At 42.7% G+C, this 14165-nt stretch overlaps 1 protein-coding gene across 2 annotated transcripts in view; it reads right to left on the bottom strand.

Annotated features, from left to right (window-relative positions):
• The window catches only part of LOC147620638 (sulfhydryl oxidase 2-like), a 34943-nt gene that overhangs the window by 9509 nt on the left and 11269 nt on the right, over positions 1 to 14165 (bottom strand). For both annotated transcript variants that reach the window (XM_086824898.1, XM_086824899.1), the window contains exons 2-8: positions 9900 to 9924; positions 9708 to 9800; positions 9418 to 9587; positions 9230 to 9302; positions 9023 to 9091; positions 8688 to 8761; positions 8413 to 8590 (exon numbers count right to left, since the gene is read on the bottom strand). In XM_086824898.1, coding sequence (XP_086681024.1) covers positions 8413 to 8590; positions 8688 to 8761; positions 9023 to 9091; positions 9230 to 9302; positions 9418 to 9587; positions 9708 to 9800; positions 9900 to 9924 — 682 coding nt within the window. The remainder of the gene's footprint in view (positions 1 to 8412; positions 8591 to 8687; positions 8762 to 9022; positions 9092 to 9229; positions 9303 to 9417; positions 9588 to 9707; positions 9801 to 9899; positions 9925 to 14165) is intronic.

Below are 14165 nucleotides of genomic sequence, written 5' to 3'. Positions count from 1 at the left end.
TCAACAAGTGGAAGATACCTCTCCCATGGAGTCTTTTAATCTGCCACATAACACTTCAACAAATCCAACACGGCTGAATTTGCAGCTTCACTTTGGCCATCAGTTTGGGGATGATAAGCTGATGAAAACTCAAGTTTAGTACCCAGGCATGATGCTTGAAAATATTAGCAAGAAAAAGCTTTACCATATGATCAACTTTAATGGTTTTCTTGACGGGCAAGAAATGAGCTTGCTTGCTAAACCTGTCCACAATGGTCCAAATAGCATCATTGCCATGCTGGGATCTAGGCAAGTTTATAATAAAATCCATAGTAATACTTTCCCAAGGTTGCGAGAGAATAGGCAATGGCTGAAGTAAACCTGGAGGTTTTGGCCTGTCAAATTTCACCTTCTGGCAAGTAATACATGCACGTACACACCAAATACGAGTGGTGCAACAAGATGTCCATAAAACTGCATTCAGGACAGCCTTTGGATTATATGAATTTTTGGTAATCCTTTTGGTCTCACCAATGCTCCTGCCACATTTAATCGTATGATGGATAGGATATTCCGACCCCATCGCAAATTTACAGGAGTATTCTTTGATGATATCTTGGTTTTCTCCAAGAATGAGCAGGAACACATAACTCATTTGGTCACAGTGTTCGAAGAGTTGCGGAAGGATAAACTTTTCATTAATGCCAAGAAAAGTGAGTTCTTCCTTTGAGAGATACATTATCTGGGTCACATTGTATCCAAGGATGGAGTAACAATGGATCCTGCAAAGATAGAGACCATTCGGAATTGGCCAGAATTGCAAAACGTACATCAAGTACGTAGTTTTCTAGGATTATGTTCATATTATAGGCATTTCATAAGGCATTTTGCCATGATAGCCACCCCTCTACATGATCTCACAAAAAAGGAAACCACTTTCAAATGGACTTCAAAAGAACAGGATGCTTTCTTGCAGCCCAAGCATGCTATCATATGTGGACCCGTATTGATTGTTCCTGACTTGCAAAGGTGATTCGTAGTAGATTGTGATGCTTGTGGCGATTGTATAGGAGCTGTCCTAAATCAAGAAGGGCATGCCGTTGCATATGAGAGCCGTCGTTTGCATGATGCTGAGCTTCATATGGATATCTATGAGAAAGAGCTCTTGGCTGTAATTCATGTCTTAAAGATATGGAAACATTATCTTCCTGGGACTGAATTTGTAGTCAAGACAGATCATTAAAGCTTGAGATACTTTTTATCTCAAACAAAGCTTTCGAAGAAGCAGATGAGAATGGCAAACTTTCTTTCCATGTTTCGTTTTCAGATCGTGCATACTCCAGGAAAGAAAAATGTAGTGGCAGATGCATTATCCAAGAGGCCTTATGTAGCTGCAGTCTCAGAGTAACCACTCTTCAAATCAAGACGGTTGAAACAAGCCGAACCATCAAGCTTATCCAAAATGTCATCAATACGCGTAATTGGGAATCTGTTCTTGATGGTAAGCTTGTTTAAAGCTCTATAGTCCACACACATGGGGAATGAGCCGTCTTTCTTTTGAACAAGAAGTACAGGAGAGCAATAAGATGAGGAACTATGCTGAACCAAACCTTTCTCTAAAAGCTCATTTACCTGCTTCATGATCTCTTCTTGTTGTGTGGCACTCACACGGTATGCCGGTTTGTTAGGTGGAGAACTACCTGGCACAAGATCTATGCGATGATCCTCCCCTTTTGGGGAGGTAATTCACCTGGCAATGCATAAAGCAAAACAGTCGTTGAATGCATGAAGAAAATTCAGCCTATCATAAGTCATAGCATCCACATTTTGATGACTTGGTACAATGCTATCACAAACAAAAACCAAGTACGCGGAAAGACTCTTTTTCATTGCTTTATTAATTTGGATGTGAGATACAAGTGGGATGGAATCCCCTTCTTTGCCAGCATCAATGAAATGCATGCGGCCTTTATGCATAAAAGAAATCATGTTGGTCTTGTACTCTTTGCGGGGCTCAAGCCTATGATGCCATGGCTTGCCCAACAATACATCACATCCATTTAATGATGCAACTAAGAAATGTTCATTATCAAGGTAGCCCTGGATTTGTATGCGCAACTTCCCTATCAGTGGGGTAACTTGCACCTCTTTACCAACAAAAGCAGCTTCGGCTTCAATCAGCTGCCATTTGTATAGAGATGAAGTTATCGGTTGCACAGTCATCAAACATGAATAAGGCGGACTGATCCTTGATTTGACCCCAAGCTTTGCATACCATCCGCTCTTTTGCATCATGATTTGTGTTTCCCTGCACATCGAGAACTGCATGTACATTAGCCTTGGTTTGCTTGTCCTCGTGCTTTGGTTTGCGGTCAGGGCATTGTCAAAACATGTGCTCTTTGCTACCACAAGAAAAACATTTTTCCTCCTTGGCATATTGCTCTCTTTGCTCCGGGGTCAAGCCAAATTTGTTCTTCTTTGGGCCCTGATCTTTAGATGAGGTATTTTCAGCTTTACCTCCCTTGTGGGTCTCCCGGAAGTTCTTTTTAGGTGGCTGTCCACCTTTTTGCAGATTTGGGACAGCCTTGTCTTTCCCCTTTGAACCGCCTTGATCCTGCTTAATTTTGAGCACCAATTGCTCCGTAGCAAGAGCAAAGGCTGTGAGCTGTTGCAAAGTATGTTTCGGGTGCAATTCAATGCCCGAACGATAAGCTGGTTGCAATCCGGAGCAAAACTTCCTCTTTCTTTCATCCTCAGTGATTTGCATAAAAGGAGTTACCTCCAGCAACACTTTCCAAAACTTGTTGACATACTGTTGCACACTTTCATTATCTCTTTGCTCAAGTCTATCCCACTTTTGGGTGAGAGTTTGCTCCGCATTTGGTGGCAAGAACTGAGCATAGAATCTGTCCTTAAACGCCTTCCAGGTGCAAATGGAATCTTTGGTGATCTTTTCAGTGATCCACCAATGAGCAGCGGTCCCTTTCAAAAACATGCTAGCATTTTCACACCCCTTTGGCTCTCCTAAAATTTTTTGTAGTTTTTTTCCTAAAATTTGAAGGTTTTTATCAATATTAAAACTCAAATCCCTTAAAATCGGATGTAGATCAAAATTGCCATTAGGATGGAAATTTGTAACATTTCCATTGTGCATCACTTGAGATGGATAGATATAGAACCAAGCTATGTATACATAAAAAAATCTTAAAATAAATAAGCAAGAAAGAAGTTATTCTCATTCTAATGGAGGGCGTAAAGCTATTAAAATTGTGATTTCCTCTTCCAGCATGTGTTGAGTGTGCTAATTTAAGGTATCACCTTTACCACTATTTTCAAAAGAGGTTTAGAATCCCTCATTTCAATATCATGGAATTAAGATTCTCTATAGACAACCCAATACATCATGAAGTTGATCTCCTTTACCACTATTTTCAAAAGAGGTTTAGAATCCTCGCTAAAAGCAATGTCAAACTGTGCCACAAACGCTCACACTTTGGAAGCATCATGCTCTCCATGAAAAACATCAAACTTAACAGACTTGTCACCTGCTTTAAATTCCTTGAGCTTTCTGGCATGAGGCTCATGGTCCTCTCTTTTTCTTTTCCCCTTATCCAACGGGACAGCCCTATCTGCATGGGCTTCATGGGCCATCATGGAAGTTTCATGAAGCACGGTGGCATGTGCTCCACGAACTTGAGAATCGGATGCATGTGACTTTCTTGCATAAGGCAATGTCTCTCCATGAGACAACTCAGAAGGCAAAGCTCTTCTAGTGGCAGACTTGTCACCCCTACCATGGGATACATGTCTTGAATGCATGTGACCATCATGCCCTCCATGAGCACTAGCATACATATATCTGTCAGGCTTTGTGCCTTGTGGAGAAAATGCATGACGAGAGGTGATTGTCACCTTTTCCTTTTGCATAAAAGACCTCAACCTTTGAGATGCGGGGTCTCCATGCTTCAAGCGAGGTGGATTTCTGAATTTCAGCTCTCCATCTTCCCCCTCTTTGATGTCACCTTTGCGAAGGAGGTAAGAAAGTGCCAACTCCCTTGGCTTCTTGTCCACTTCCCGTGCCATGGACTCAAAAGTCACATCTACCATTGCATCGGCTTTCCTTGCTTCAATGGCACTTCGCACATGGGGATCTTCATGCAAAAATTTTAGCTCTTGCTCTTGTGCCTGCAAAAGCTTTCTCATATGCTCCATTTCAGCCCTCATTGCATCAGGCTCTTCTTCTAGCATGACTGTCTTTCCTCGAGACAGTTGTCCCTTTGAATCCCTATCATTTACCCTTTCAAGGGGCTTGTGCCTTCCTTGTAGAGCATCAGAACCACGTGAGGCACTTGATGGGCCTCTCGAATTAGGCACTTCCAAAGGGTTGCCTTGGCTGTCCATTGTGTTAAGTGTGGTAGAAGCGGGGTGTCCAATACACAAGTTCGTTTCCCCACTAAGAAGAGGGAAACAACCGTGCTCTGATACCAATGAAACCGATCCCGTCAAGTGGGAATAGACTCCGTTGGACACCCACACGCGTAATAGCACAACTTAATATCACAATTTGAAATGGACAACTAAATAACAACTGCAAATTGAAATGAAATAGATGGACACCAGCACTGGGGCCGGAACGGGCCGACCCCCCCTCAATATATGATATATTATTGGGAGTATTTAACAAATACAATGCTCCATGGGTTTAATGAACCAGATGATGTCCATGTACAAATGAATGCAGTACTAAACAAGAGACTCGAAGTAGATGTTAGAAGGAGAGCAACCACTTGAGTGGTCCAGTCTCTACGATCCTGTGCCTTCACTGGAATCCGCAGAGAGCGCCCCACTGGTGTTCCTAGACCACGCACAAACAGGCGCTCCCGCACTAACGCCTGGCTCTCCCGATCTCGGCACCTTTGGACTGTGGTTCTCCAAAAGCTTGGACTACCCGGCACGAACGGGTGTTAGCCGTAGATAGAATCCTTTTTCAGATTTATAACAAAGTTCTTTAAATCTGAATTCACTTACTTGTAGCTCGCAAATGGAAGACAAATACCCGAGGTGTTTGTAAGCAGCTACTTGAGAGGGACACCAGGGCACAGCAGCCTGTCGAGGAGGAGGAGCTGCCTGTGTAGAAGGTGTAGCCGCCTATGGAGGGAGGTGCAACCGCCTGCGGAGGAGCACAACCAACTGTTGAGCAGGACACAGCCGCTTGTATGGGAAGAGGAGCAGCCGCCGATGGAAAAGAGGTACAGCCGCCTGTAGAGAGTATGCGCAGCTATCTGCTTGTGAAGATGGCGCAGCTTGACAGAGGGAGCAGCCGTCAGCAGAGGAGGTGGAGATGGCGCAACCTGCTGGACAGAGCCAACACAGCCGCCAACTGAAAGTACAGCAGCCGTCTGGCTGCAGTGCACGGCCGCCTGGCTGCAGGAGCACAGCCGCCTGCAGAGGAGAGGGCAGCCTGCTGGAGAACCAACGCAACCACGTACAGAAGCCACAGCCGCCTGCTGTGATGCTGAAACCGCCTGGCTGCAGCCTGTAGAGGAAGAGGCGCGGAGGAGCAGCCTGAGGAGATGGAGGCGCACGATCATGTGTGTGTGAGCAGAAGGGTGGTCCCTTTTTTTGTAGATGTTGGAGGGGAGTTAATCGATCACAGCTGGCCGGCTCCCCACGTTTGCATGGGGGCGGCCAGCTTCATGGTGTGGTGTGGGTAGGTGGCCATGCACCCACCCCCACACACTTAAGGGGTTAAGTGTGGGGTTTCCCTCCCCACCTTGGCCCACAAGTGGGTGCCCCATTTAGTTGTTCCCTCTTGATAAAGCCAAAAAATCACATTTTTCATTCTTGGCCCAAAGCCCATTATGTCCATTACCTAAGCTACAAAGTCCCAATGCACTATGTCAAAGATCTTCAAAACATCCTGCTCCGTATACTTGGCATATTCAATGCCTATGTATGCATCTGCTATATTATCAATGATTTTCCTTCTAGGGACAAATCCATATTGCACTGGATGTAAACCTGCATGTAGGACACCCTTTATTCTATTAACAAGCATCTGGATGACCAATTTATATATGATAGGCATTAAGGAGATAGGACACCAATTCTGATATAGCTTCACTGAGTTGTTTTTTGGGCAGTAATTTCAGCAAACCACCTTTCCATGAGCATGGTAATTGTCCAACATTCCAACAATGATTTACCAGAAGTAAAATTGGCGATATCAAAATATTCCAAAACATTTTAAAGAACTCCACAGTCAAGCCATCCCAGCTTGGAGACTTCCACTTGCCTAGACCTTTCAGCTCTCTAAACTAGCTAATTTCAGTGTACTCTTGCACTGCAATTTTGTCTTGTTCTACTTGTCTTCTATTCTCTCCCATATACCATTTTCCATAGTCCTGTATCACAGCCTACAACCGCTGGACAAAATTGAACCAAGCAATATCTCTGCTTGCATATGCATGACAAGGGGATGTGCAGTTGTACGTACCAAATCAGTGAAATGAGCATGTAACAAATAACTGTTGTTAATCATAAGTAGCCTTTTGTGATGTAACGGACAATCATTGTTAGCCATGCCAAAGTACAAGCCAAGCCATACCGGCGAAAGATCTCAGAGGCGCAGTGTGTGATCAATCCGCATTTTACATGTGTAAGCATCATACCGAGCAACATTGAGAAGATATCATCTGTCTAAGCATGCCCATTAATGCAAAAGAACATTATGATGAAAAGTATAACCCTTTGAATGTGGCATGAGCTGTGTACACAAATCGCATGCATCTAAAGAACTCACTGTCTGGGCCCAATCGTGCTTTGCAGAATTCTCATGTGAGAGCAGTGAGAGGTGTTATCATGAAAGTTGGGCGAATTATTGAAATCCCCTATAATAAAAGCATTTGAAATCCATGGATATGTTCGTAAGGAGCGCCACATCGCAACTCTATATTCAGAAGTTTGCGATGCATATACACTTGCAAATTCATGCAGCTCTCCTGCAATCATACATTGCACCACAAGCCAACGACCATTTGGATCATTGTAAGCCAGTACAGGCTGCAACTCATGCTCAACCATTATAATGAGAGTGTCAAAAAAAGCTTGGGTTTCCCGCACAGAAAACATGATATCTAGAGAAGACCCCTTGTCTTCTAGCAAAACTGTGCTAGTTATGTTCCTGCAAACGAACCACATGGGGACGCATAGTATTTGCATATGAACAAAAAAGCCTCCATTTATTTACATCACATAGGCCTTGTATATTGTAAGTAAAGCACTTGATTAGTATGAAAATATTACGATACAAGTGAAAAGAAAGACTACACCTCAACTTGCATGACAACCTGATTGCCTATGTCACCATGTAAAGTGTGTTCTGCAGCTTGAACATCAACAATATTTGTACGCAATGAGGTTTCTGCACCATGAGCAAACAAAGAATCACCTCTCACTACTACAGCCCACATCCTACCTACTCCTGTAATGCTACCTAAAGTGTCAGGCACCAAAGTAGTCGATCCAGCTGTAGAAGCTCCCTCTGTCCAATTACGAGAGACCATAGGCCACTATCTAGGGGTTATTGTTTTTTTGGGAGACTGCCATGCATCAAAATCAAGTCTATCTTTATCTTTCGTATTTTCTGCATGAGAGCTTGTTGTGGCAACTTTTGCTTTCCCTTTATCCAGACCTGCATGCTACAAGTGAGTTACATTCTTTCCCTTTTGAGTTTGCACTCAAGGGGTAGGAGCAACTTAAAGAGGGGGCATATCTGTAATAGGCGGCCGCAATAAAAGCGACGGACATTCTGATTGCATATGCCAAAGCTTCTTACAAGTAAAACAGGCACCCACAAAATTTTCCCATTTAAGCTTAAAGAAAACTTCGTGTGTCCAAATTCCTTACATTTCAAAACAAACCCCTATCAAGGGTTTGGTTATCTGTGTCCCATAGGATATAGGATTTGTTTACACTGCCAAAGATCTGGGAGGGCATACAACCTTACCTAGTCCACCCCCCACCAGGATCTTTACACTGCCAGAGATCAGAGATCTAGGAGGGCATACAACCCTACCCAGTCCGCCCCCCCCCTCCCCCCTTCCCTCACACACACACACAATTTTAATGTTGGGTCAAACCTATTCATCATCATGAAGAAGACTTAATGCAGTCCTCGCAAACATTGCTGAATGAACCACAAAAAGACCTTGTGAAACATCTAAAGATAAAACAATGTCTAAAGAGTATTGTTTTAGAAAACAAGAAGAATTCATCTAGCATACCTCCAAAGTACGAAAGTCATACTTGTATCACATTCAAAATTTAAGCACACTTTAATGTACAAGCAACATCACCCATCGTTCTAAGGGAAATCCAAACCAAGTACTTCATCCACCTCAATAACTTCAAAATTTTGGATAAGCAACAGACCCAATATCCGCGAGGTATGTGATCACCACAAATGTGGAAGCTTTCTAATGCTTTAAAATCAGGCTCTTGGATACCCGCATCATTATCAATTTCCTGCACTTTCACATCTGCCTGTCTTGGAAAAGATGGCCACAATTCTTCAAGGTTCATTAGCAGATCTGCAATGCCTTTTCGGCAGCTGATTGAGAACAAACACAGGCAAAAATGGTTACCCCCAAAACAAAAGCATCCACCGCAATCAGCCTAGAACCAATATGCATCAAAGAAAAACTCACTTTCTTGATGGGTGATGAACCACCAGCAGCTGTAAGAATTGAATAAAGGAAGACCGAGTTTTCTGATTTAGGAGCTACAATACAGCCAGCAGCACCCCATAAAAGGTCAAAAGGATATGCAAAAACAGAGACAAAAATTGCGAAGCAAAAACAGAAACAAAGAAATTAAGATGCATTCAAGTGGTCATACTCTGAGAGAGAGAAAGAGAGAGAGAGAGAGAGAGAGAGAGAGAGAGAGAGAGAGAGAGAAATCAGTTGTAGAAGACAAATACATAAGACAAAGTGCAAAGTTACAATTTTGACTTCTCTTTACTTTCGATACAAATGGCACTAACCTTTTCAATCAAAATAATATCCATTGCTTTTGCAGTTGCTTCTTCAATGTCATAATTGGAAATAGCCACCTTCTCTACCACAGACCCAATTCATGGGACAAATGCTGTCAAAACTGTGGCCTTTTGGGGAGCATCACAAACCCACTATCTTCATCTACCGAATAAGCATCAAAATAAGACCTAGAGCAAGTAACCTTTTCTACAAACCTGTCCGAAGTCAAGTTCATCCCCCTGCAATAAATGATCCTCAAAAGACACTGAATCCTCCAATGTGTAAGCTCTGTCCAAAAGCAATATAAGGCTTGCATTTCATCACCAGTAACATGAAAGAATCGCTCCTTTGACAATACAAATCACTATCAAATTGTGAAAAGAGTGGCAAAAAACAGCCATACTTGCCAATCTTATTGTTGATAAATTGAAGCAGCAGTTCTGCTTTGCGGCCATTTTGAATCACTTCCCAACCAGCATGCTCCCCCGAGACCCATGCCAAGTTTGAGGGTGGAGCCCATAGTAAGGTGGGGTACTGCTCAATTTTGAATTGGTCACAGAGCGGAGTGTTTACCTGCGTGACCATCCAATAACAGCAAAACGTGTTGAAGTACCAAATGAAAATTGTCATGAAACCAGTAACACGTTTACTAGGATGTGAGTGACTTTCTCCTGAAAGCAAGTTTGCAATCACCTTCGAAGCACAGTCAACCTTTGCCATGAAGACAATACCAGGATGTGCGGCATCTTGACCATTAAAAAGCCTTGCCACACGCTCGTACTGTGGCTGCAAAAACCAAAGAACCAGTGCTCTGAGTGGACACAAACTCTTTATCTTTTAAAAAAAGGGAATGAAGATTTGGCTAATTTTACACAACATGCTTACTTTATAATTCCTGCATGCTGGGCACCTGTTACACACAAAATAAATCAATGGTTAAATAAAAGAATATGTTGCCTTCTTTACTTGAGTGGATGCAACTTTCAAACAAATGAGTTCCTCTAGAGAGCCAGTTTTAGACTTCGTTTCTCTAAGAAAAAAAATTATCTCAATAAAGCCCTGAAAAAATCAATTAGCATGCGGAAGACTGTGCACATCCTTTTTTGACCTTGGCTGCACTCACACCTTCATTAATGCAAAAGCTAGGACTCAAGATGCAACCGAGTGATCACGTGTATCGTGTGAACCTGGTGGCGGGACTTGGACAGATCTGGAACAAGTCTGTGTCTGAGTTACCGATATATATTCAAAGTTATGCGTCCATGTAGATTGAAAGGGTCATGATTTGTCCTTTGTAATGGAAGATACTCAAGCATTTTGCAGGGTCATTTTGTGATCCCAGCTCTATTTTTTGTAACTCGGCAAGACTTCATAATATAATGTATATTTATTATGACTGTTTAAATGTGTTGGTACCCTTTCATCTTTCATCTGATGTTAATTGTGGTTTATAATGGTTAAGTTAGATGTCTGGGTAACCCTGGACTAGGAAGCATCAGTGCGGAGTCCAAGGACTAATCCAGCACGGTTAGGGGAACCTTGGGATTAGAGAAAGCATGCCGATTCACGTGGCTAGGGTTCAGATTTAATTAATCCGCCTATTTATGACTAGACTGTTATGTATAGCAACAATAAGCACTATATAAGTGACTCCTGGATTATTATTGATTCATTGTGGTCTGGACTTGGACCAAGAGGCTTACTCAAGCCATGGATGTGGCAGATCACGGGTAGTCTTGCCGAGGGCCCCTGTGGGCAGGCACTGGTGGTGTAACTCGCAGCGGGTGCCCAGGGAACTAGGGCCTTTTACACACTTGTTGATACCATCAATGCATATTAAAACACTTAAACATGGCCATAGCCTTAACACATCCATCATCACTTTGCATAAAACATAAAAGCTGAACAAAACATCCACAAATGCTGAAAATGGATCTTGCAAATGTGACACCACATAGAGGCCGGAATGGGCCGACCCCCCCCTTGAAGTATTTTATTACCCAAGGAGAATAATATCATGTACAAGCTTTGAGGGACCTTACTCTCCCCACGGGAGATGCCGGATTATCCCTATACAAATGCCATAACACAGCCCAACACAAGGCAACCAAGCTGGAACATAGGCTGTAGAAATGCCGAGCCAACAATATAATCCATATACCTCCGTGTGGGTGCTGATTCTTCCCCAAAAACCACAAGTCTTCATGCAATAGAGCTGGTACAGCAAGTACAACTCTCCATTCAGCCGGTACAGTAGGTACAATGGCTGGTACAGCATGTACAGTGGTTGGTACAACCGGTACGGTGGCTGGCACAGCAAGTACAGAAGCTGGTACAGCCGATACAATGGGTGGTACAGTAAGTATAGAAGCTGGTACAGCCAGTACAAGGGTTGGTACAGCAAGTACAAATGCTGGTACAACAAGTACAATGGCTAGAAATCATAATAAATGATTAAATACCCTTGCCTTCAGTATTTCTTCACGATGGAAGCCTCCAAAACAGTCCCCAACAGCCGGTATTCTTCATAGGCAGCCTTCAAGTGAGAGAGAAAGAGAGTAGCCATCATTAGGGAAGCCTGTAACGGTGTTAGAGGCTAGTGTGCAGCAAGAGAGCCTCCATTAATGAAGAGAGAGGGCTCCAATTTATAGATTTGGGCCTCCCATGAGCTAAAATGGCAAGAGAAGGCTACAATGACAAGTGGAGAGCCACACAATAGCTGAAGTGACAAGTGTGAGGCCACTTGTCTCACTTTGATCCACTTTCTAACAAATGTCAGGCCACTTGTCTCACTTTGGTCCACTTTCTTGCCACATGTCCCAATCTAAGAGATGAGTGCTTCCATAATCTTTACCTCTAAAAATATCCCAACTAGTAGACATTCTGTCATAGGCACTTTGCCAACTCTTGGTATCTGCTCAATTCCACATGTGATGACGCGTACAGAATTCCCATCAGAGTCGGGCCAAAAATAGCAACTCTCCTAAATTTTAGGAGTGTGGTCCGTTGTATTCTAGGATAATCCCCCATTCCCAAAGCTTGTACTTTCCAAATATTTAAACATCCTAGAGTCCACCAGACCCCTTTCAGACTGGGAAATGTCCAGGCTGGTGACATCCTCCCCAGCTTCTTAAAAGTTGTCCGCAACTTTAAGCTTCAAGATATAATCATGTTCCATCGAGTCGGCGAGACGAGACAGTCTCAAAAATCCAATATAACTGAAGAATCCATGTCCCAAAGAAATGGGCGAGACTAAATAAGTCTCCATAATACCAATATCAAAATCATGTCCCAAGATAAATGGGCGAGACTAAAAACAGTCCCATAAGTCCAGATATCATAATCATGTCCCAAGTAAATGGGCGAGACAAAACAGGCCCATAAGTCCAGATATCATAATCCATGTCCCAAGTAAATGGGCGAGACAAAACAGTCCCATAAGTCTAGATATCATAATCCATGTCCCAAGTAAATGGGTGCGACAAAATAAGTCTCTTGCCAACAAGACATCGGTCCACATGACCCTTGGCATAGACATAAGTCCCGTCATGTCCACTTTACCACTTGCACTCCGTGTTGGTACTCTGACCACACACCTTGGATGAGAGGTGGGCTCAAGTAACAAGATAAAACAATTACTCGCAGACATAGATAACCTGGTGTTCCATAAGCATTTCTGCTACACATAGTTTTTAGGCATTTCGACCACCAATAGTTTGTAGGCATTTCGGCCACCAACTCACACTACCCTCTCAAGAGCCCATTTCCCTTCCATCTGCTCTCTATTGTTCCACCCACACATGGTAGAAACAATCTTCAAGAGAGCACGTAGGACAAGAGAACACTACACAGGGTATGTTGTGCTTGTCACTACCCTTTGAAGTGCCCATGTTCCCTTCCATCTGCTCTCTATTGTTCCACCCTCACATGGTAGAAACAATCTTCAAGAGAGCACGTAGGACAAGAGAACACAAGGTATGTGAACCATGAGTTCCATAAGTCCAATGCATCCCAAATAAAGGGATTCAAAAAGAATAATCCATCCCAGTAAAAGAGAATCATAAACATAATCCATAAACCTGAGGATGAATTCAAATCCCTAGAAAAGAAGTCCAGGAATCCATAGACCTGTATACCATACCTCTTACCACATACTCCGTGCAAACCAACACTTTGGAGTAGAGGTGGACTTTATCTATAAAAGCATCATATCCATGAGATATCCAAAGATTTCTTCTCTATAAACTCGGACAGATTCCTCCATAGAAATTGCTTGTGAAGCCCAATATCTATATAAATCTCGTCCAAGAAAGAAATCTCCATAGATATAATCCATCCCAATAAAGGGAGCCATAAACAATGTTTCCCTAAAACCATTTCAAGGCAAACAATAACACCTTTCTCCTTGCATAGCTATACAAGGGTTAGTGAACATCAAAAACACTTCATAGCAAAAGCACTAACTTTGCAAACTCAAAGTATACTTAGCTTTTCTTTGCCAAGTTGGTCATGAAGCCAAAAAAAATATCTCATCACCATATCCTTAAGATATCCTAAGATATATCTCCATATAGCTTGCCTGTAAGCTTGATAATATAATCCATAATATCCATATGGAAAGAGTGCTAAACGTGTGCACATAAAGCCAACTCCATACTTCCAAGATAAATTTTGTGAATTCATAAATCCTTAGACCAAGCTGTCTATTGCTCATGCTCTTGCTTCATAGGCTCTGAAGTGGCTGGCCATGCTTAATAGCAATGATGGTAAGTGTGGTCCCCACTTGAGATCTTTTCTCTTCCTTATTGATAGAAAGAAGCCTCTGCTTCCAAGAAAGCCTATGCTCTGATACCAATGTAACTCGCGGCGGGTGCCCGGGGAACTAGGACCTTTTACACACTTGTTGATACCATCAATGCATATTAAAACACTTAAACATGGCCATAGCCTTAACACATCCATCATCACTTTGCATAAAACATAAAAGCTGAACAAAACATCCACAAATGCTGAAAATGGATCTTGCACATGTGACACCACATAGAGACCGGAATGGGACGACCCCCCCTTGGAGTATTTTATTACCCAAGGAGAATAATATCATGTACAAGCTTTGAGGGGCCTTACTATCCCCACGGGAGATGCCGGATT

The sequence above is a fragment of the Cibotium barometz genome, chromosome 31 (assembly GCF_041138505.1).
Source record: "Cibotium barometz isolate CiBa-2024 chromosome 31, ASM4113850v1, whole genome shotgun sequence".
NCBI classification, from domain to species: Eukaryota; Viridiplantae; Streptophyta; class Polypodiopsida; order Cyatheales; family Cibotiaceae; genus Cibotium; species Cibotium barometz.
The sequence above is the reverse complement of the archived record's forward strand: the minus strand, read 5'-3'. Positions and strand labels throughout refer to the sequence as shown.